General features: G+C 49.9%; 1 protein-coding gene across 2 annotated transcripts in view; it reads left to right on the top strand.

The window, feature by feature from the left end:
• Positions 1 to 22200, top strand: part of Ralb (RAS like proto-oncogene B) — a 38070-nt gene extending 15870 nt beyond the window's left edge. For both annotated transcript variants that reach the window (XM_028879810.2, XM_028879811.2), the window contains exons 2-5: positions 8322 to 8484; positions 14463 to 14671; positions 17357 to 17534; positions 21644 to 22200. In XM_028879810.2, the coding sequence (XP_028735643.1) occupies positions 8371 to 8484; positions 14463 to 14671; positions 17357 to 17534; positions 21644 to 21763 (621 nt within the window). In that variant the 5' untranslated portion in view covers positions 8322 to 8370 and the 3' untranslated portion in view covers positions 21764 to 22200. The remainder of the gene's footprint in view (positions 1 to 8321; positions 8485 to 14462; positions 14672 to 17356; positions 17535 to 21643) is intronic.
• The last annotated feature ends 2202 nt before the right edge of the window (positions 22201 to 24402 follow it).

A 24402-nucleotide genomic window follows, 5' to 3' on the forward strand; every position in this document is an offset into this window, starting at 1 on the left:
CTCTCAACTGCGGAGCCGTTTCCCCAGCCCCCAGATTTTTTCAAACAATGACATCACAGCTTATGTTTCCTGCAGCTTGCTTCCCACCCCCACCTCTCACTTAGTGGTACATCCTGGACGTTTCCCAGGACAGTAGGTAGGGATCTTCCTTTCTCTGTAATAGCTGTATACTCTAAACATTGGCTCTTTCATGATTTATACAAGTATTTCCAGTTAGTGGATCTTTTCCAGATTATTGCATTGTATGTAAACAAAACAAAAAAAATCACTTTCTTGCACACTTACATCTCAGCATGTGGGATTTATCTTTGCTAGTAGTTCCATTTCTCCATACGTGTGTGTGTGTGTGTGTGTGTGTGTGAGAGAGAGAGAGAGAGAGAGAGAGAGAGAGAGAGAGAGAGAGAGAGAGAGAGTGTGAGTGTGTAGACCGCATGTGTTCATTTGGGCATGTGCCACGGTGTCTGAGAAGTCACTGGACCCCTTGGGTGCCAGCTCTCCCCCTCCACTGTGTTTGAGGCAGGGCAGGGTCTTGTTCGCTGCTGCATACTCCAGGCTAGCCAGCCTGTGCGCTGCTGGGGATTCCCCTCCCATTGCCTCCCATCTCACATGGAGTGTTGGGGTGACCAGTGTGGGCTGCTGCACTCAGCTTTATGTGGGTCCTGGGGATCTGAACTTAGATGCCTCTGCTTGTGCGCAGGCGCTTGACTGGTCGGCCATCAGCCCCTAGTTCTTGCTTTTAAACGCTGTCCCTCCCGTCCTGTGATTTTGCTCCGGTGATCGTGGCAGAGCTGGCTCCTTGGGCCTTTGAAGAGGACCACGCTCTCGTGGACAAAGCTGCCGGAGCAGTCGCTTTAGGGGCTGTCGGAGGGCGGGCTGTGCTTCCTGCACACTTCAGCACCCTCTCTGTCCAGTGTTGTACGCTGAGGCTGCAGGTGAGCACCACACGCGAGGCAGGTTGCAGGACTTGCTTCTTGTCACGTGAGTCTAGGATCATGCTTTGCCTTCAGCCAAAAGTCTCTTCCGTTCGCTTTAACTGGAACATTTTCAGTTCTGTAGAACCGGCAGCGTTTTTAAAGCAGGGCTTCTTTGATGTGTCCTTATGGTTAAATGTCCTTCTCAGAACATGGCGGAGGCTCCAGGTGCCCGCCAGCCCTGCACTGGTCATGCTAATTTTGATCTGCTAATCAAAGTATTATCCAACTTTGCCATCCCATGCTTACTAACTTTATTCTCTATAATCGAGAACTAAAGGGTGCTGGGTGGTGGTGGCACACACCTTTAATTCTAGCACTGGGAAGGCAGAGGCAGGTGGATCTCTGTGAGTTTGAGGCCAGTCTGGTCTGCATAGTGATTCCAGGACAGCCAGGGTTACACTGAGAAACCTTGTCTCAGAAAACCAACCAACCAACCAAAAACAGACCTGAGTTTGATCCGTAAGTCCCTCCTGGGGGAGGAAAGAACCATCTCTTGCAAGTTGTTCTCTGACTCCATGGCACACACATGCTCATAGGCCTTACCACCCTACCACAGTAAAACAAATGTGATGGTTTTTAAGAAAGTGATTCTGTGAGATATACCATAGGCTTAGGATAGCTGATACCATGCAGGTATCTTTTATTTTTAAATGTTATTTGTTATTATTTGAAAAGATTTTTATTCATGTATACTTGTGGGGGAGTAGATGACGTGTGTGCAGGTGCCCTGGGGTCCAGAAGAGGATGCTGGCTTCCCTGAGCTCACAGCTGCCTGACTGGTGTGAGTGCTGGGAACCGAACTCTGGAAGAGCAGCAAGTGCTGCCCTCACCAGGCCCCCAGTCCTCCTCCTCCTCCTCCTCTCCCTCCTCCTCCTCCTCCTCCCCTCCCCCTCCTCCTCCTCCTTCATTCTGTCTGTAGGTTTAGCAGCCAGCAATGTTGGTTCTTTCTTGAACTAGTCTTTTCTTTTTCAGTTTCTTTAGTGTGTGTGTGTGTGTGTGTGTGTGTGTGTGTGTGTGTGTGTGTGTTCTTAGATACCTATTCTTACGTTCTCTAGTCATTTCGGGGCTCATTTGAATGGTCAGATGATGGTGTTTTGTTTTAAAGGCAAAGGTTGTGTTTCTGGAAGGGTTACCTACAAAAATAAAGGCAAAACCAGCCACAGTAAATGGACTGTGTGTGATTTAAACAGGGAACCGCTTCTTTTCCTTAGAGCCAGGCCAGGAGGTGGATGTGTCAGGAGTGACAGACATTTGGCCACAAGTAAGTTTGCAAGTAAGCAACACAAACTAGATCCGGAGGGATGAGGAGGAGGCTGGCGGCACGTCTTCTCGGCGCCCACACGGTGGCTCACACTGCCTGTAACTCCGGCTCAGGGGATCTGGTGCCCCTGGCTGCTGTGGACACCAACACTCGTATGCATGTGCTCCCACATGATTTAAGAGGTGGGAGGGGAAAAGACCGGATCTCATGCATCTCATGCATCTCACTCTGCTTCACACTGCCTGTGCAGCTGAGGTAGGTGTGAACTTCAGCTCCCACCCCAGAGCGCTAGGATTATTAGGTGTGTGCCTCCACACAAGTTTATGTGGTGCGGGGACCAAACCCGGACTGCCAGGCCGGCTCTGCGTGGACTGAGCCGCATCCCAGACTTGGAGCAAAGGCTTCGTTCAGTCTCCAGTGATTGCAGAAAAGACTTCATTGGTGATTATTTCCTACAGAAATTGACTTTACTTAAAACAAAACAAAAACAAACAGACAAAACCCAGGGGTGAGGGGTGTTAGGGAAATTCTCATCGGTAAGTGTCTGCCATGCACTGGAGGACCTGAGTCAGATCTCCAGACTCACAGCGGGAGGCAGGCGTGGCTGGGTGCACCTGTGACCCCAGAACTGGGGCACGCAGACACAGGGTCCTGACGTTCGTTTCAAGTTCACCAGGAAACCCTGCCCAAAAACTAAGGCGGGGCTGGTGAGATGGCTTCCTGCCAAGCTTGCCTCCCAGATTCTGGAACCTGCATGCTGGAAGGAGAGAGTCAACTCCCACGAGCTGCCCTCTCATCTCCACACATGTGCACACACAGAGAAGGTATTTCTGTAACTAGAAAAAAATTAAAAGTAAAGGTGGCAGATGGCTGAGGAAAGAGACCCGATGTTCACTTCTCACCTTCACAGACCTATGCATGTGTGTCTGTGCACACCCCACACTAAGAAGTACAACACATGTGCGCGCGCATACATACACACACACACACACACACACACACACACACACACACACACACACCACACATGCATACTAAGTGCATATATGTAGTGCATAACTTGGTGTCTGTGGGTGTTTGAAAGGACCCTGCCCTCACCCCAGCCCGGACACATGTTGGCTCATTTCCATCAAGTTCACAGAAATAAGGTTGACCGAGAAGTATTGGACACTTAGGTGGTGTGGGAGCTCCAGCCCCATTTGCCAGCCTCAGCTCTGCCAGAAACGGTTGATGGCTGTAAACGAGGCCAATGGTATCTTCAAGTTCCTGAATCTCAGCCTTGTGGGGCGCCTGTACCCCCATCCCTTCTATTTCTATCCCCGCTCAGATGTGCTTAATTATCTAGTTAATTGCTTAGCTCACTCATTAAAAAGCACATAATTAGCGCAGGGGGAGTAGGGAGATGCCTGGTGTGGGCAGGAGCCCGGAGAAGTGCAGGGGGAGAAGAAGGAGCGAACATGTCTGCGCCTTGACTTTGAGCAGCCCAAGGCCCTGTCTGGAGCCAACACCAATGCCCGGGGACCCCAAGTCATCAAGAAAACAAGCTATGTTCAGGCTGCCTGGTTTCAAAAACAGATTTTCAAGAACCTGGAAAATAGCTCGCAAAACTAGGCATGCGACCTCAAAGGCTCTACACACAAGAATGTGTAGATGGAGATACTAGCCAGAAACACGCAGTTAGCCGTGACTACCAGGCCAGGTGTGGTGGCGCATGCCTGTAATCCAGCACTCAGGAGGCTGAGGGGGAGAATCCTGAGTTCCAGGCCAGCCTGAGTGACACAGTGAAGCCCTGTCACAAAAGAATACAAAAACCAACATCGCTCCAGCAAACAAAACAATGCCCACAAAGAACACAGCTTGGGAGCTGGCTCAGTTAGATAGGATTTCTGTGCAGGGGTGAAGGCCGGCCGGCATTTTGATTCTAGAACACTTGTAAGAGCTAGGCACAGGCCGGGCGTTGGTGGCGCACGCCTTTAATCCCAGCACTCGGGAGGCAGAGCCAGGTGGATCTCTGTGAGTTCGAGGCCAGCCTGGGCTACCAAGTGAGCTCCAGGAAAGGCACAAAGCTACACAGAGAAACCCTGTCTCGAAAAACCAAAAAAAAAAAAAAAAAAAAAAAAAGAGCTAGGCACAGTGGCCACGTGGCTGGCTAATGCTTGCGTGGTGGAGACGGCTCCCTTGAGCTTTCTGGTCAGCCAGCTTAGTAGAAACAGTGAGCTCCAGGTTCAGTGAGAGACCCTGTCTCAAAAGATGAAGATGCATAGCCAGGTGTGGGGACTCAGCCTTTAATCCCAGGAGCCAGAGGCAGATGGATCTCTGTGAGTTCAAGGCCAGCCTGATCTACAGAGCAAGTTCCAAGACAGCCAGGGCTACACAGAGAAATCCTGTCTTGAAACACAAACAAACATAAGCGTGCGCCCTTTCCAGTTCACACTGTCTGCCTCCTCTTGTCGTTCAGGCCGTGAGCCACACCTTCTGTCCCAGCCCCTGTCCCAGCTCGTGCTCTGCTTCCTGCCATGAAGGACTCTCATCCCTCAGGACCGTGAGACAAATAAACCCTTCATTCTATACATTGCCTTGGTCATTGTGTTTATCACAGCAATAGAGAAGTAACTAAGACAGACGCAGAGGCAGGGGGATCTCTGTGAGTTCAAGGCCAGCCAGGTCTACATAATGGTTCCACGCCAGTCAGGGCTACAGAGTGAGACCCTGTCTGAAAAATGTAAAAATATTTTTTAAAAAGGCTGAGGAGCCAAGGAGCTGGCTCCGCAGTTAGGAACGCCTGCTGCTGTCCCAGAGGCCCTCACTCAGTTCCCACACCAGGTGGGGCGGCTCACAACTGCCCCAAACTCCAGCTCTGGGGGATCAGATGCCCTCTTCTGGTCTCTGAGGGCACCCACATATTTGTGGCATACATAATATAGACACACACATACATACACATAATTTAAAAAAACATGATGGAGAACTACAGAAATACCTGATGTCAACCTCTGGCCTCCACATACTGTGCACACACACTACACACACACACACACACACACACACACACACACACACACACACACACGCTCTATCACACACGTGTACATACATATACAAACTCCCGCAGACACTATACATACACTATAATACATATACACACTATACATATACTATATATACACATATTATACATACATATGCACATATTACAATACATGCATACACATACTATATACACACAAACACACTACCCATATTGTACATACACCACACATACTATATATATCCACATATACTATACCACAACACACATATACATGCATATACATACATTCACATGCACTCAAACACATACACACATGCACACACTATACACACGAACACACTATATACATGTACTTGCATACATACATATGCATATACACATGCACACATACACACTATACATACACTCATGCACACACTATACATACAGAGACATGCTATACACACAGATATACACATGTAAACACATACTGTTCTTACACATGCACACACATATGCACACATACACACATACACTCACACTATACATGCATACACAGTGTTTTAGGCATTCTGAGTAATTCTTTTTAAAGTCCACCTGACTTTAATTTCTTTTTCTTAAGTTTGAGACAGGGTCATATGTACCCCAGGCTAGCCTTGGAGGGTTTACATGCTGAAGGTTTTTTCCTCTGCCCTCTGGTGTGCTGGGATTATTACTCCTGCTTCGTCCATCAGGTCTTTCAATGACGTCGGTTTCCTCAGGGATTGTTTTTGTCTCTAAGGTGATCAGACCATGTTCTATGACACGTGTCCGAGAAGCCCTCTGTGGGTGTGTGCTGACTTCTGTTGGTTCCCTGGTGCTGGAGGCGGGGATGGCGAGTGTGTGCTGACTCCAGCCGTGAGCTTAGCCCCCTTCGCAGAGAGGTTCTGCAGCTTTCCGTGGGTCTCAGGCCATAGCACGCTTTGTGTGGTAGTTGCTTGGCTGTGGCTGCAGCTTTTTAGGGAAAACTCCCCTGCAGCTGGGGCTCTGGTGATCAAGAAGCCTCTTGGTTGTTTTTTTTTTTTTTTTTTTTTTTTTTTTTTTGGTTTTTTGAGACAGGGTTTCTCTGTGTAGCTTTGTGCCTTTCCTGGATCTCACTCTGTAGACCAGGCTGGCCTCGAACTCATAGAGATCCGCCTGGCTCTGCCTAAAAAGAATTTTTTTTTAATTTGTTTTATGCATGTGGATGTTTTGCCTGCTTGTGCGTCTGTGTACTGTGTGCTTGCCTGGTGCCTGTAGAGGCCATCAGATCCCCTGGAACCAGAGTTACAGACAGCTGTGCGCCCCCTTGTAGGTGCTGGGAATCAAACCCAGGTCTGCCAGAAGATCAGCCAGTGCTTTTAACTGCTGAGCCATCTCTCCAGTCCAGTCCAGTCCCGTCCCTGTGTCTCCCTCCCCCTTCCCCTCCCCACTCCGTTACTTCGGGAGACAGGTTCTCACTATGGATGGCCTGGAGCTCACTTTGTAAACAAGGCTAGTCTGAAATTTAGAAAGTATTGAGATTAAAGGCATGCACCACCAGACCTGACTCTTTCAATCTATTCTCTCTCTCTCTGTCTCTCTCTCAGATTTATTTATTTATTATGTATACAGTGTTCTGCCTGCATGTGTCCTTCAGGCCAGAAAAGGGCACCAGATCTCATTACAGATGGTTGTGAGCTGCCATGTGGTTGCTGGGAATTGAACTCAGGACCTTTGGAAGAGCAGCCAGTGCTCTTAACCACTGAGCCGTCTCTCCAGCCCCTTAATCTATTCTCTAAAAAAAAAAAAAAAAAAGGCTTATTTTGTGTATCGAGGGTATGCCCATGCCACAGCACGTGTGCAGACATCAGAAAACAACTTGTGGGAATTGGCTGTCTCCTTCAACTGTGCAGGTCCTGGGGACTGAGCTCACATTGTCTTGCTTGGTGACAAGCGTTGTTATCTGCTAAACCATGTCACCAGCCCTCCAATCCGCTCTTTACTTAAAGATGGCTCCTTTAGAGTCTCGGTTTCCCAAATGAGAGGTTGCCTCACTTCTGAGTCTTCCTTGGATAGTCACGTGTGCACGCACACCTGTGTATGTGTGCACACACACCCGTGTGTGTGTGTGTGTATGTGTGTGTGTGTGTGTGTGTGTTGGTGGTAGGGAGCAGAGGCACGTGAGTAAGGAGAGAGGTGAGAGTACAGAGCTGCAGATTGAAGTCCCCGGACTGTCCCCGGGGCGCCTGTTTGACTCGGGAATAAAAACTTGAACAGTTCACCTGCTTCACCTTCAGGAAGCTCCGTGGGGGCTGTTGTCGTTTTAAAACTGGAGGGGGAGATGGGGAGGGGGAGATGGGGAGGTGGGAGATGGGAGGTGGGAGGTGAGAGGTGGGAGATGGGGAGGTGGGAGATGGGAGGTGGGAGATGAGGTGGGGAGATGGGGAGGTAGGAGGGGGGAGATGGGAGGTGGGAGATGAGATGGGGAGGCCGGAAGACAGCCTTGAGTGTCATTCCTCAGGCGCCCTCTACCTTTAGGCAGTCTCATTGTCTGGAACTTCACACAGTAGACTAGACTACCAGGCCACCGAGCCCCAGGCATTCGCCTGCCGCCCCGCATCGGGTGCTGAGACCTCGAGGGTCTCTGCCTCCTGAGTGCTGGGAGGAAAGGCCTGAGCCCAGGCCCCCCTCCCTAGAGGTGCGGGCTTGGGGTGTCCGCCTCCACTCTCCTTTCTCAGCATTGCCCTCTCCTGGCTCCCCGTGGGTAAGTGACTTCAGAGTTGTAGACATCCCAGCCGTCCTCTCCAGGCTGAGTGTTTCTAAAGTGCAGGGCAGGGCTGGAGAAATGGCTTGGGGCTGAGAGGACTGACCGCCCCTCCCACCAGCCCCAGAGAATCTGACGTCCTCTTCTGGTCTCTGAGGGTTCTACACTGGTGCACAAACCCCACCTAGGCACACACACATGCACGTAATTTAAAAGTGAATGTGAAAGTGTAGCAATGGCAGATGTCATTTGATTTCCACTGGATGGATAGAAGGCCCACCACCTTTCCGTTCCTGTCTCTGTCCCCTGTAGCTCTGCATCCGGGCCGCCTGTCCGTGTGTCATCGCCTCAGACCCGCAGGATGGCCGCCAACAAGGGCAAGAGCCAGGGCTCCCTGGCACTTCACAAGGTCATCATGGTTGGCAGTGGAGGGGTCGGCAAGTCGGCGCTGACGCTTCAGTTCATGTATGACGAGGTAAGAGATACCGCGCGCGCCCTCCCGAGGGACTGTGCCCGCTGCGTCATCGTGTGGGGCCGCTTTGGCTGTGTTCTGCGTCCACTTCCCCATTTGTCCTTGGAGTTTTCAAATAGCTTCGGGGGAGGAGTCTCAGCAGAAGATTCCAGCTGCTGATACAGCGGTGATTTTAGCTGAGGTGGGAATGGGAGGCGCCTCTCCACACACTGTGTTATCAGTGTTCTGGGTGCTTTCTTTGTGATGGGAGCATGGGAAGAGAGAGGTCTCTGTATAGGTGCTAGAGCTTAAGTTTTTATTATTTTAATTTATGTGTATGTGGGAAAAATGAGTATGTGTGGGGTGTGTAGAAGAGTGTAGTTACCTTCAGAGGCCAGAGGAGGGCGTCAGATGTCTGAAGTTATAGGCAGTTGTGAGTTGCTCAGTGTGGGTTCTGGGAACCAAACTCCTGTTAGCTCCAAGGGCAGCAGGTACTCGGCACTGGGCCATCTCTCCAACTCCAACTCTAATTTTTTTTTCCCCCTGAGACAGGGTTTCTCTGTGTAGTTTTGGAGCCTGTCCTGGATCTCGCTCTGTAGACCAGGCTGGCCTTGAACTCACAGAGATCCGCCTGGCTGTGGCTCCCGAGTGCTGCAATTAAAGGCGTGCACCGCCTCCGCCCGGCCCAACTCTAATTTTTCAAAGACAAAGTCTCAAATGGCCCAGGCTGGCTTGGAACTCCCTGTGTAGCCAAGGATGACCTTGAACTTCTGATCCTCCCACCTCCCCTGCTGGGTTGATAGAGGTGTGCCACCTTTTACCTGGTTTGTGCGGCTCTGGGGATGGAGGGGCTTTGTGTGTGAGAGGTGAGCTCTACCAGCTGAGCTACTCCCCGGCCTCAGGTGCTGTGGTTTGGGCCTTGAGTGTCTCCTAAGGGGTCCTGTGCTGAAGAACTTAGCCTCAGCCTACAGCACCTTAGGAAGCAGAGTTCAGCCAGAGGAAGTCAGGTCACTGGAAGTGTCCTTAGAAAGAGGCATTGGCATCCCAGCCCCATCCTGGTTTTTTCTCTGCTTCCTGGTTTCTGCTGTGTGGTGAGGCAGATGCGTCACCATCATCTGCCTCACCACAGGCCCCTAAGAAGTGTGGAGCAAAATCTCTAAAACCATGAGCCAAAGTGAATCCTTTCTCTTTCATTAATTCTGTGTGTGTGTGTGTGTGTTTGCCTTGGTGGAAGTGCGTGTGGAGACCAGAAGACAACTTGCAGGACTCAGCTCTCTTCCTCCAGTGTGGGAGCCGCAGGGACAGAGTTAGGGTGTCGGGTTTAGTGGCGAGCACCGCTGTCTCCCGGCCCCCAGTTTATTTCTCCTTTGTTACTTGTGCTCTGGTGCCAGGCCTGAGCATCCATCACCAGGGCCGGGCTCGCGAAGGGTTGCTCCCGTGTGTCCTGAGTTTCCATTTTAGGTCATATCTAAATCATGGCTGTTTTGAGTTAGTCCTTACGTTTTACATGCACCGCATAAGAAGTCCAGTTATACCCTCTTTCGTGTTCTCCAGTTCGTCTCATCTGCTTAGCTGTTATTTTTTCTTTCCTTTTTGTGAAAAAAAAAAAAAAAAAGATTTATTTATTGACGTGTATCTGTGTTCGGGTATGTGACATGTGTATCTGTGTTTGGGTATGTGACATGTGTATCTGTGTTTGGGTATGTGACATTTACGTGTATCTGTGTTTGGGTATGTGACATTTACGTGTATCTGTTTGGGTATGTGACATTTACGTGTATCTGTGTTTGGGTATGTGACATTTACGTGTATCTGTGTTCAGGTATGTGACATTTACATGTATCTGTGTTTGTGTATATGACATTTACATATATCTGTGTTTGGGTATGTGACATTTACGTGTATCTATTCGGGTATGTGACATTTACGTGTATCTGTTCGGGTATGTGACATTTACATGTATCTGTTTGGGTATGTGACATTTACGTGTATCTGTTTGGATATGTGACATCTACGTGTATCTGTGTTTGGGTATATGACATTTACATGTATCTGTGTTTGGGTATATGACATTTACGTGTATCTGTGTTTGGGTATGTGACGTGGGTACACATGCCTTTGAGAGCCGGAGCGGCTTCAGGCGTGCAGCTGGAGTTCCGGGTGGTGGTGAGCCAGGCCCCTCGGGTGGGTGCTGGGAACCAAACTCAGACCGTCCGGAAGAGCAGTGAGTGCTCTTTCCTGCCGGGCCGTCGTCTCTCTCCTTTTCAGAAGCTCCTTTTTCTTCTCTTTTTTTGGGGGGTGGGGAGGTACTAGTTATTAAACCTAAGGCTCACACATGCCAGGGTAGCACTGTGACACTGAGCTGTATATATGCCCAGCCATTTTCAAATCTGTAACTTCTTATTTTTAGTTATTTGGCTAATTTATTTACTTGGACTGGAGAGATGGCTCGGTAGTTATGAGTACTGGCTGCTCTTCCAGAGGACTTGGGTTCAATTCCCGGCCCCCTCATGGTGGCTTACAGCTCCAGCTCAAGGGGATCTGACATCCCTTTTGGCCTTTCCAGACACCAGCACTCATGTGCACACGCGCGCACACACACACAGACACACATGCATATAATAAAAAATAAAATTAATTTATCTATGTTTAATGTGGTCTTATTTCATGTATTTGAGTATTTTGCCTGTGTGCCTGGACACCATGGAGGCCAGATGCAGGCGTCGCATCTCTTGGAAGAGATGTGCAAAAGCAGGAAGTCCTCTTGGTCACTCAACCATCTCTCCAGACCTGTTTGGTTTTCTGAGACAAGCTCTGTGTGTAGCCTTAGCTGTCCTGGAACTCACTCTGTAGCCCAGGCTGGCTCTCAGAGATCTGCCTGCCCCTGGGATTAAAGGTGTGTACCACCACTGGCCAGCTTCTATCCCTCATTTTTTTTTTTAATATTTCAAATTTGTTCCTTGACAGTTTCATACATGTGTATAATCTATTTGGATCATATTCACTACCTATCACTGTCTCTTATCATACATTATTATACATTCCTCATTACTGTCTCTTACCCCACTTCCTGCTCTCACTTCTTAGTCCTAGAAAGTCTCCCATCTATTTTCATGTCTATTTTGTGTGACCCACTGGGTTCAGTTAGGGGGCTGGCATGAGCATCATGGGGGTGTATTTTGAGGCACAGTCTCATTAGGTTGTTCAGGCTAGCCCAAAGCTTGCAGTCCTCCTGCCTCAGCTCTCGCGTGCTGGGCCTGGCTGAGACAGCTCAGTGGGTAAGGCGGTCACCATGCACGTGTCGGGAATCACGTGCAAGCGTGGGCAGACACTGTGCGGGCGTGGGCAGACACTGTGCAGGCGTGGGCAGTCACCGTGCGGGCGTGGGCAGTCACCGTGCGGGCGTGGGCAGTCACCGTGCGGGTGTGGGCAGTCACCGTGCAGGTGTCAGGAACCACCATGCAAGCTCGAACCCTAGAGCCTGTGTAAAAGCTGGCTGCACTGGCATCTCTAACTGCAGTACTTCTGTGGAAAGGTCAGCGGTGCAGGTGGGAGACTCCAGAAGCTCCTGGGCCAGCCAGCCCTGTGTGTGCACCACAGTGGCAAGTAAAAGAAAGAGAGAGACACACACACACACACACACACACACACACACACACACACCACACACACACACACTCACACACACACCACGCGCGCGCACACGCGCACACACATGCGCGCACACACACACACACACACACGCGCGCGCACGCACACACACGCACACACAGTTTGTTAAAGTCTCATGAATTGGTTCATTTTTTCTGTGTGTCTTCATTACCAAATAAACATTTAGGAAGGCTAATTTGCTTCTATCTTCTTTTGAGCAGCTTTTGAATTTGTTGTCTTTGTGGATACATCCTTACCAATCTCTCCTCTCCCAGTGACCCTCTGCAGGACGCGCTGTAGTCTAGGTTTTTCTCATGCCTGTGGATAGTTCCTGTTTTCTTTTTTGCAGTAGTATAGCATTTTGCTGTGTCGCCCACTTTTGCTGAGCATTTGAATAGACCGTCTTCCGTGATGCCACTTGGTGCCACGGTGACTTCCACGATTTTGGGGCCAGCATTTCTGAGATTGTATTCCTAGAAGCAGCGTGGGGGGTGGGTGGAACAGAGGAGAAAGTACTCATTTTACCGGATGTTGACAAATCCTTCTCTGTGGGATGGTCCTGTCCCTGTCCCACAGAGAACAAAAATGTCTCCCCTTAAGCCTGTGTCTCAGAATAGCTGTCTCCCTTTCTCCTGCTCTCTTCCCTCCCTCCCTCCCTCCCCCCTCCCTCCTCCCTCCCTCCCCCCTCCCTCCTCCCTCCCTCCCTCCTCCCTCTCTCCTCTCCCCGCTTCCTTTTGAGCTAGTGAGGGGTTCCTCTCTCCATCTGTGTGGTCCTGAGGTTCTCTGTTGGATGGTGATGCCTCCCCGGCCCGAGGATGTTAGGGAGGAGAATGCTCCACACCGTGGTCCTCATCTCATTCTGTCAGCGCTTGTGTTTGCTGGGCTCTCTTGTCTTTCATTCTTGGGAATCTAATTTATCAATTTCTTTTTACATGGCTTCTGGACTTTGAGTTATAGTTTAAAAAGGCCTTCTCTACTTCAAGGTAATAAGGGCCTCCCCAGGTCCACTTTCAGTGCCAGACTGGATTTGTTTATTTCATAATTTACATGTGTACGTGCATGTTCATGTATGCAGATGCATGTGTGTGGGGTGTGTGCATGCATGTGTGTATAGGTGCTTATGTGCCTCTGGAGGTCAGAGAACACCCCAGGTAATGTTCCCCAGTCATGGCCCACTGTGTGTTTTGAGACAAGATCTCTCGTTGCCTGGGGCTCACTGAGTAGTCTGGGCTTGGCTGGCCAGTGAGCTCCAGTATCCGCCTGTCTTCACCTCCTGGTAGAGGGCTTGTAGACACGCACTAACTCCCATGTTTTTTTAAGATTTATTTTTATTATTTTTTAAGATTTATCTTTATTATTTTTAATTATGTGTACCCATGTGTAACTGGGTGGGTATGTGCATGTGAGTGCACGTGATCATACAGACATTGGACACCCCTGGAGCTGGAGTTACAGACAATTCTGAGCCACTTGAGGGTGCTGGGAACTGAACTTGGGTCCTCTAGGCGAGCGGTATGTACTCTTTTTTTTTTTTTTTTCCTGAGACAGGGTTTCTCTGTGTAGCTTTGCGCCTTTCCTGGAACTCACTTTGGAGACCAGGCTGGCCTCGAACTCACAGAGATCCGCCTGGCTCTGCCTTCCGAGTGCTGGGATTAAAGGCGTGCGCCACCACTGCCCGGCCAGTATGTAACTGCTGAGCCATCACTCTGGCCTCTGACTTTTTCTTTTTCTTTTTTTCAGAGCTGAGGACCGAACCCAGGGCCTTTCGCTTGCTAGGCAAGCGCTCTATCACTGAGCTAAACCCCCAACCCCGACTTTTCTTGTTGTTGTTTTTAAATGTAGTATGTGGGGATTGAACTCGGGTCCTCATGCTTGCTCGTCAGCACGTTACCCACTGAACCATCTCCCAGCCCCCTGCTGGTTTTACTCTAAGCTTCTGGTTCCTCTCGCCAAATTCTTTCGATATGATTTTTATACTTCTCTTCATTATGAATACAGGCTCCCACCTCTCCCCTTTTCCTTGTTTGTACTGCCTCAATTGTTGAAAGCCTTAAAAGAAGAAAAAAGAACTCAGAGCTAGGGTTCTCAAGCATGGAGGGGTTACCTGGAACTCCAGCATTTGGAAGGCTCAGGAGTTCAAAACCAGCCCGAGCTACATAGTGTGACCTTGTCTCAGAAGGGGAGGGAGGGAGGGAGGGAGGAAGAAGGATGGATGGATGGATGGATGGTTTGTATTCTTCAGTCCTCCAAGGTGTACTGACTCCCGGCTCTCAGCCAGTGCAAGGCTGGTCTTAAAGCATTCAGATGTAGAAGCAGGGGGCTGCTGTAATCCTTAATTCTGTGTTTTCCAGTTTGTAGAAGACTATGAGCCCACCAAAGCCGACAGTTACAGAAAGAAGGTGGTCCTCGACGGAGAAGAGGTCCAGATAGACATTCTGGACACAGCCGGCCAGGAGGACTATGCGGCCATCCGAGACAATTACTTCCGCAGCGGGGAGGGCTTCCTGCTTGTGTTCTCCATCACAGAGCACGAGTCCTTCACTGCCACAGCCGAGTTCAGGTGTGTTTGACGGGGACAACGGGTCCCTGACTCCCTGCCAGGGGGGCCGAGGCTTTGAGGGATCTGGGTGGAGCAGAATGGAGATGTTCGGGCCCGTGATGAGGAAGAACTCAGCCACAGTGTTTTCTGAATCTTGGTACACTTTGATCCACCATTGCGTCCATCTCTTTGTGCATCCATGTTTTAGGATTTCTGTACATATCTTTTTTGAAGGATTTACTCATTTATTTATTTTGGTTTTTTTGAGACAGGGCCTCTGTGTAGACCTGGCTGGCCTTGAACTCAGAGATCTGCTTGCTCCTGCCTCCAGAGTGTTAGGATTAAAGGTGTGTGCCACCACACCTGGCTTACTTTTATTTTTATTTATTTTATGTGTATGAGTGTTTTGCTGCATGTATATCTGTGTACCACATCCATGCCTGATGTCTGTGGAAGCCAGAAGAGGGCATTGGATCCCCTGGGACTGGAGTTACAGAAGGTTGTGAGCTACCATGTGGGTGCTGGGAATTGAACCTGGGTCCTCTAGAAGGGCAGTCAGTGCTCTTGACTACTGAGCCATCTCTCCAACCACTGTGTGAGTGTGTCAGAGTACAGGGGAGCACAGACATGTGTGTGTGTGCTACAGGGAGTGTGTGGAGGTCAGGAGAAGCCTGAAGTGGGTTCTCTCTTACCATGTGGGTGGGTTCCAGGGATCGAACTCGGGCAGTCAGGCTCGGTGCCCAGCCCCCTTCTGGCTGAGTCATTGCCAAAGCTCCCAGACCAGGCTTCAACAAGTTCTTTCTTGTTACAAAATCAGATGGCCCACCAAAGGTAAAGAGAGTCAGCTGAACGTTTCCCACGAGGTTGAGGGTGGCCTCGGGGAGCCGGGGAGGCATCAGGGGCTGAGCTCAGCCAATCTGGTAGAGCAGGCAGATGATAAGGTGGACCTCTAGTGCTTGTGGTCTCAGATCTCCAGAGAGCTGAAGGTCTGGTTTTCTGCAACTGTAGTGTGTATATGGAGGAGACCGATGGACAGAGAGGTCTCAGTGTGAACAGTTGCCTCTGTTTGTAGAAACTTTCTTATCAGAAAGTTTCTATGTGGACAGTACTCTTGTGATCACAACTGTGTCCTCTTCACAATCTGATTTTGAGGCCTTTGAAGATGAGACAGAGTACACGTGCACACTGCCTTTTTACTCTCCAATTCCTATATTGGAATTATTAAGCGTTTTTGTGAGCTATTGCTTTGAGTTTGATGAAGTTTTTGTTTCATTTATTTTATGTGCATGGGTGTTTTGCCTGCACGTATGTCTGTGCAGCATGTACATGCAGAGCCTGCAGAATCCAGAAGAGGGCATCAGAACCCTGGAACTGGAGTTACAAACAGTTGTGAGCTACCATGTGGGTGCTGGGAATCAAACCAGGTTGCTCTTAACCACTGAACCATCTCTCAGACCCTGGTTTTTTGTTTTGTTTTCTTTTGCCTTTTTTTTTTTTAGGCAACGTCTCATGTAGCCCAGGTTAGCCTTAAGCTTACTATGTAGAGCCAAGATGACCCTGAAACTTCTGGTTCTACTGAGTCCTGGGATTACAGGCATGTACCATCATGCCCCATCTAGAGAGGGCTGGAGACGGAACCTGGGCTCTGTGCCTGAAGGCAAGCACCCTGCCGTGGGCCACATCTCCAGCCCCTTTGAATTTGTTTTAATTCCTGGGATTCCCAGAGGATTCCCTCCCTTCCTTCTCCTCTCCCTGTTCACCTTTTTCTTTTTCCCCATAAATTGTTAACCCTGTTGGGATGCAGACTCCTGGCCTCCTGTGTGGACATTTCTTTTGTAGGAGTGTGGGCTAGAGAAGTCTGCAGATGGAGAGAGACCAGATGATCATGGTGGGGGGAAGCTGAGGGCTAGCCTTGGAAATCCCGTGCCAGTAGAGACTCATTTTGAAATACTCCCCAAATGGAGCGATTTCTCTTGTTCCTTGCCAGGCTTTTTAGATATGCTGTAAACACCAAGGCACACTACCAGCTACTTGTAAAGCTGAGTTCTTATGCTTATGCCAGCTTTAAAACAAAACAAAACAAAAACAAAGCCACTTTATTTATTTGTGTGTTTGTGTATGGGCACTGTCACACATGCCATGGTGTGGAGGTTGTCATACACGAATGGTGTGGAAGTTGTTACACACCCATGCTGTGGAGGTTGTCACACACCCATGCTGTGGAGGTTGTCACACACCCATGCTGTGGAGGTTGTCACACACCCATGCTGTGGAGGTTGTCACACACCCGGTGGTGTGGAGGTTGTCACACATGCCATGGTGTGGAGGTTGTCACACACCCATGCTGTGGAGGTTGTCACTCATCCATGCTGTGGAGGTTGTCACTCATCCATGCTGTGGAGGTTGTCACACACCCATGCTGTGGAGGTTGTCACACACCCATGCTGTGGAGGTTGTCACACACCCATGCTGTGGAGGTTGTCACACATGCCATGCTGTGGAGGTTGTCACACACCCATGCTGTGGAGGTTGTCACACACCCTGTGGTGTGGAGGTTGGCGGATAACTTGCAGGAGTCGTTCACCACTCACCTCGTGGGTCCAACTCAAGTCATCCTGGGAAGCCAGTGCCCTTATCTGCTGAGCCGCCTCCCTGGCTCCTCTTCAGCTTTTCTTAAACACACTATTCTTGATGTCTCACCCATAGGGAGCAGATCCTCCGAGTTAAGGCCGAGGAAGATAAAATCCCACTGTTGGTCGTGGGCAACAAGTCTGACCTGGAGGAGCGGAGGCAGGTGCCGGTGGATGAGGCCCGGGGCAAAGCGGAAGAGTGGGGTGTGCAGTACGTGGAGACCTCAGCGAAGACCCGTGCCAATGTGGATAAGGTAGCGTGAGTTCTGGAGGTCTCTTGGAAACTGGCTTTTGCTGTCTCAAGACCCAGTTGTCTCACTCGCTTGGGTCTAATTTTATTTTAAGAGTGTGTGTGTGTGTGTGTGTGTGTGTGTGTTGTGTGTGTAGCTGTATCTGTGTGATGATACTCACATGTGAGTGTAGGTCCCCAGTGAGGCCAGAAGAGATCACGGAAGGCCCTGGAACTGAAGTTGCAGGTGGTTGTGAACTGTCTGACGTGGGTACTGGGAACTGAATTCAGGTCCTGCAGAAGTGGTCGTGTTCTTGACCACTGAGCCGCCTCTCCAGCTGCCCCAGCTGCTGCCACCACCACTCTGCCTCCTCTTCTTCCTCCTCCTCTTTCTTCTCCTCTGCCTCCTCCTCTTTTTCCTCTTTGACAGGGTCCCATAATGCCTGGGTCCGGCCTCCAGCTTGGTGATGTAACTGGGGTGAACCTGAAGTTCTGATCCGCCGGCCTCCATCTCCAGGCGCTGGCCTTCCTGGTGTGTATCACCGCAGTGCTCTGCCGTTTTCTGTTTTTCTTTCTTTTTTCCTTTTGACAAAGTCCACCCAGGCTAGCCTAGAGCTCCATATGTAGCTAAAGAAGACCTTGACCTTCTGGCCTTCCAGCCTCCACCCTGTGCACGCCCCTTTGCTGGGATGACAGGCTTGTACCACTGTACCCTGTTTACACAGTGCTGGGAGTAGAACCCAGGGCTTCACACAAGCACACGCCAGCCTGTTTTCCTTTTACGTCAGAGTTCAAGGTGCTGCCTCAGAGCAGAAGTCAGCCCCTCACAGCTGAACTTTTCTCTCTTTCCACGTGCTGTGGTGTGGGTTCTTACTTCATATCCTGGTCTTGTGAATTCAGTGCAGTTACGACAGGCAGAAGGGCCGTGTCTGCACCCAGCTTAGCCACAGATCTCTCTCCATCTCTTCTTCTCAGTTCACGCCATAGCCCAGGCTAGTGCTGTGGGATGTCATTCCTCCTTGCTTTGTGCCCTCCCAGGGGGGCTGTGTGACCAGTTAGTTCCGGAGGATGGCTGAGTGCTCTCCATTAGGAGGGCTTAGCTTTAAGCAGGGGTCAGTGTTGATCACACATCTCTCCATAGCCTGGGCTACCATGTGGATTGTGTTCCATCATCAGCTGCTTTTTGGTTGTCTTAGTTAGCTAATTTATTTATTTTTAAAATTATATTGTTTCTTTGTGTGTGTATATGGGGGGGGGTGCATATGTGCAGCTCTGAACTCACATGCCACAGCACACATGTGGAGGTCAGAGGACAACCTATGGGCTCTCTCCTTTCATCATGTGAGTCCCAGGGAATTGAACTCAAGTTGCTAGGCTTGGCAGCAAGTACCTTACCCACTGAGCCATCTCCCTGGCCTCTTGTCTGTCGGTCGGTCAGTCTATCTCTGTCTGTCTGTCTGTCTCTCATCTATCTGTCTGTCTATCTATCTATCTATCTATCTATCTATCTATCTATCTATCTATCTATCTATCTATCTAGAGATAGGGTCTCTTATAGTCCAGACCAACCACTCCATGTAACAAGTACTAGGATTACAGGTGTGGCGTATTACACTTGATTTATGGGGTGTCAGAGTGGAACCCAGGGCTCCGCGTATGGTAGATGGTGTTTTCTTTACATTCTCATCTGAACTCTCATCCTGTGGTGCTCAGACTTCCATTCTTCTCTTCCTGTCAGATCCTAGCTGAGGGAAACACTGGGGCATCTGGGTAGCCTTCATCTTCTCTGGATGAGGAGGTGGGGACACATTTGAGACATGGCCGCCCAGTGTAATCCTGGCTGCCTCTGCCTCCCACGCCTTTTATCTTTTAAAGCCCAAGAAGACTGTCTGATGATGGTAGCACAGGCCTTTGATCCCAGTTCTCAGAAGGCAGAAGCAGGTAGATCTCTGTGAGTTCGAGATCAGCCTGGTCCACATAAGGAGACCTTGTCTAAAGACCAACAACAACACAAAGCAGAGACTTTCTCAACATGAAAATGCTGATGCTGCCTTGGAGGGGTGGGACTCGAGTCTCTGGGGTCTCTTGTGGTGGGGGTGTTACACATCATCATCTCCCTGGACAAACTCTCACCTGCCAGGCAAGACCCAGCAGCAACTTCTAACAGGTGGGCAGCACTGTTTTCTTGGGGAAACACTTTCAGCTCAGCCCAGGAACAATGTGGGTACCATTTTCAGTGGAATGCACCCACACATCTCCCCCCTGCCTTTTAGCACAGGATGAAACAAGTTCGTCACTTTTGACCTATGGCTGTGGCTGGCAACAGGGGTGTAGAGGTCAGCCTGAGGCACTTGGGATTCCCTTCCCTGTGCCTGGGGCTCGGGGTTCGCTCATGTGGTACACACCAGAAGGTACACACCAGAAGAGCGGGTTGCCCTGCTTTGTTTTTGAAGCAGCAATTCACATAGCCCAGGCTGGCCTCCAATTTGTTATATGGTCTAGGATGACTTTGAATTTTGAACCTTTCCAGATCTGTGGCATCACACATGACTTGTATTTTTCTTTCTTGTTTGTTTTTTTAAAATTTTCTTTATTTAAAAAAAAAAAAAATGACGGGGTCTCATCTACCCTAGGCTAGCCTCCAGCTCAGTCTGTAGCTGAGAAGGACCTTGAACTTCTGGTCCGCCTGCTCTGCCTCCTGCGTGCTGGGATTGTAGGTGTGCACCGCCATGCTGGGGATCCTTCCCCAGGGTCTTGCTCACGCTCGGCAGGTGCTCCGTCGACTGAACCACATCGCCAGCCCGCAGACTCACTTTTCACCTTGGTCTGTGTCTGAGCATCAGATCTCAGAGCTGGGAGCGATAAAAAAGCCTGTGTTCCTTGTCACCCTTCCAGCTTCTGTGGGGAATCTCCAGTGTGTCTTTGCAGCTAGCATATTTTGTCTGCTGGAGGGTAATCAGCCCTTTGGTAATTGCTGTTCGCAGAGGGTAAAACCCAAACCTCATTGACAAATGATAACGCCTGTCTAGATAGTACAGTGGCCTGTCTTTCTTGATAAAATTCCTCTTGGCAGTGGAATGGGGTTGGGGGTGAAGGGGCAGGGTGGGGGCAGGGAGGTGTGGGGCAGAATGTAGGTGAAGAGGAATGCCGTGACAAGACCTTCTTTCCCTCTGCTCTACAGCTTTCCAGCACAGGAACCTGCCTCCCTGCTTCCCATCCCTTGCTTTCCCAGATTTGCCTCTGCAGGCTTTGGAAGTAGGGTTTGGGCAGGGGCCAAATCCTGAGTCACTGACAGTGGCGCCCTGGCCCTTGTGGTCGAATGAGGTGTGGAGAGCAAAGCGGAGACTCGACTTGTTTCTTTTTTCTTTTTGTTCATTTGTGGTGTGTGTGTGTGTGTGTGTGCGCGCGCGCATATGTGTGGTGTGTGTGGATGTGTGTATATGTGTGGTGTGTGTGCATATGTGTGGTGTGTGTGTGTGTGTGTGTGTGGATGTGTGGTGTGTGTGTGTGAATGTGTGTGGTGTGAGTGTGTGTGCATGTGTGTACATGTTCATACAGTCACCTATGTGTGGAGGTCAGAGGACAACTTGTGGGAGCCAGGACCTTCCGTCACCATGAGTGTCTCAACTACTGAACTCAAGTCATCAGGCTGGATGGGGAGGGCTCTACCCCCTGAGCCACCTCGCCTGCCCGTTGGCTTTTCTGGAAATGGGAAGTGTAGACTCCCAGGTGCCCACTGCCCTTGGGAGAAGGAGGGCTGTTTCTCTAACGCTACTTTGTTAGTTTATTTATCGTTGATACTTTGTTTTTCATTGGGCCGGGCTCATAAAAGTAAGCTTGGGAGCTGGGGCGTGGGGACTCAGTTGCCCTGGGAACCATCGCCAGTGCCACGTGACCCAACCCAGGGAGGACCAGGAGCTCCTGGCCACGCACAGTCAACTGGAGGCCAGCTTGAGCTACAGGAGCCTCTACCTCAAATGAATGAATGAATGAATGAATGATGAATCAATGAATGAATGAATGTCTATTTGGGCTTTGTGCGATAAGACCCGAGTACGTAACCTGCCAACTGAGCTGCTTGTCAGTGACTAATAGCTCCCCTCTTCTCCTTCTCCTTCCTCCCCCCGCCCCCAGGTCTTCTTTGATCTGATGAGAGAAATCCGAGCAAAGAAGATGTCGGAAAACAAGGACAAGAACGGCAGGAAGAGCAGCAAGAGCAAGAAGAGTTTCCGAGAGCGGTGCTGCTTGCTGTGAGCCCGACGAGCGGCGCAGAGCCGCCGCTGCGGAGCGTGGGGCCAGGGGTGGCTCCAGCCTGGCTCGCTCTCCACAGCTGCGTTCACCGTCACTTCTTCACGTGGGACAGATGTCTGTGTGTCAGCGGCTGGTGGAGGAGTCACCTTTGTGTGGTAGATCTGCTAACTTCGGCAGGAGCTTTGAGAATCCCCCCCCCCCCCAACCATGACAGCCACCCGCTCTGGGACCTGGAGATCCCAGACAGCTGAGTTGGGGTGCCAAAAGTATCGTCACAGTATCGCATTCTCCCTAGTGTTAGGACGCGGCCATCTTTTGTTTGAAAATGAAAACGCCTCATGTTAGCTGGGCGTGGTGGTGCAGTGAGGCAGGGTAAGGCAGGGAGGGTAGCCTGAGTTCAAGGCCAGCCTGGGCTACTTAGCAAGAGCCTGTCTCTAAAAGAAAAAAAAAATTATGTCTTATTTTCTTAGGTCTCTGGTAAGACCCCTTGTCAGTTCTTATCAGTTTAGAAGTACACAGAAAAAATCTAAGCTCTGGTAATACTGAAAAAACAAAAGGATTCTTTTCTTTTCTTTCTTCCTTTCTTCCTTCCTTCCTTCCTTCCTTCCTTCCTTCCTTCCTTCTTCTTCTTCCTTTTTTTTTTTTTTTTGTAAAGATAAACCTCGGTGGCTTGGAAGCAGAATTAGAAAGATGAACCTGGTCACTTGAGCCAGATAGGCTGCATCAAGCTTCCTGGCGTTTGAAGGGAAAGTGGGGTGTTGTTCTCTTCGTATTTAAATGCCAGCCAGGTGCTGGCCGGGCTTTCTCTCCTCAGCACCCTGTGTAGTGAGGGACCTTTCTTTGCGGGGGATGTAGGCCTGTATTCATAGCGGACTTGCTTTTTCTGACTGGGTCGTGTTCATATCTTCCGTTCCCCTCCCACACCAGCCTTATCCCTGGGTTCCGCTCCGCTCCGCCAGCAGAGAACAGGCAGTCCTATTCTTTTGTTCTTTTTCTTTCTTCTGAAAAATGTGACCAGTTCGAATTATGTCCCAGAACATAAAGCGAGTGCCAGCCCTGGCCCGTCTGCTCCCTCTGTGGACACCGGGTCACTCCCAATTCACAAGTAGGGGAGGGGAAGGCCCAGAGGGCGTCACCAGCAGCTGGTTCTGATGGCGCAGAGATGACACTGAGATGAGCCAGGCCTACAGGCTCAAGCCCACTCTCTGGTCAGGGGGAAGGGGACACTGGACAGCGGGCTGCCACTGAGCACACACACACTCCTCCCGTTTTTCAGAAGTGAACATTTCATGTCTAGGTGCCGACCGTGAATCTGGGTGGGGAGAGCAGGAGCCCTTCGCTTGGGTGATTTTCAGATGTGGGAACGAAGGTCTGATCCCTGGAAACCGATCTTGTGTCACTTCCAAAGAATCATGGGCTTTTTTAAATAAAAAAAAAATGCAAAATACACTTTTCAGGATTTTGCCCTTTTGCCTGGGTGCCGCCGCCACATGGAATGCTCATGGAGAGGAATTAGCGGGTAGTCGTCATTTTTAACAGATGTGCCATGGTATCAGACTTCAGTGAATCCCACGGGCTGGGAAACTCAACCATAAACACAAGCAATAACTAACTTCACCTCTCCTTCGGGAGACATCTCCATCCTCCTTAAAATATAAAGCCTTGAAGATGATTACAGTCGAGTGCTAACAGCCCCGTCATTTAAAGATTTCGCTGACATAAAAACATGCACGTGAGGCCCGAGAGGGGCCTCAGTGAGTAAGAGCCCTGCTGAGGGGCTGGAGAGATGGCTCAGCAGTTAAGAGCACTGGCTGTTCTTCCAGAGGACCCGGGTTCAATTCCCAGCACCCACGTGGCAGCTCACAGCTGTCTGTAACTCCAGTTCCAAGGGATCTGACACCCTCACACAGACGTACATGCAGGCAAGATACCAGTGCACATAAAGTGAGAATAAGTAAATCATTTTTAAAAAATTAAGAGCACATGCTATGAAAGCATGACCTGGGTTTGAATTCCTACACAGATAGAAAAAGCCAGGTCTGTAACCACAGTGCCGTGGGAGTGGAGACAGGAGGATGTCTGGGCTTGCTGATGGTTACTAGCCATCACCTGGTCCAGTGGAGATCCTGTCTCAAAGGGATGAGGTGGAGGATGATAGAGCAGGACACACACTTCTTCCTCTGGTCTCTGTTCTTGTGAACATAGTTGCACACACATGCCACATACATGTACTATACTACACATGTAAAGCATCAAGGTAATTACACTGCCTAGTAGATGAATCCATCTTGGTTTTACTGACGGAAATGTACTTATTAAGCTAGATGAATTGTGGCATGTAAATTTATTTCACGTGTGTGTCTGTGTGTACGTGATAGGTATGTGTGGGCACCAACGCCACAGTGTACATAGGGAGGTCAAAGGACAGACAGTTTGTAGGGTCGGTTCTCTCCTTCCACCTGGTCACGGGTTCTGGGGATCAAACTTGGGCCACCAGGCTTCTTTGGCAAGCACTTTTGCATACCAAACCATCTCATTGGCCAAAACCAAATTTAATCCGGCCTGGCAAGATGGCTCACTGAGTAAAGGAGACTGCCGCCAAACCTGTCAGCCTGGGTTCAGACGCTGAGATCCACATGCAT

Source organism: Peromyscus leucopus, chromosome 15 (genome assembly GCF_004664715.2).
Source record: "Peromyscus leucopus breed LL Stock chromosome 15, UCI_PerLeu_2.1, whole genome shotgun sequence".
NCBI classification, from domain to species: Eukaryota; Metazoa; Chordata; class Mammalia; order Rodentia; family Cricetidae; genus Peromyscus; species Peromyscus leucopus.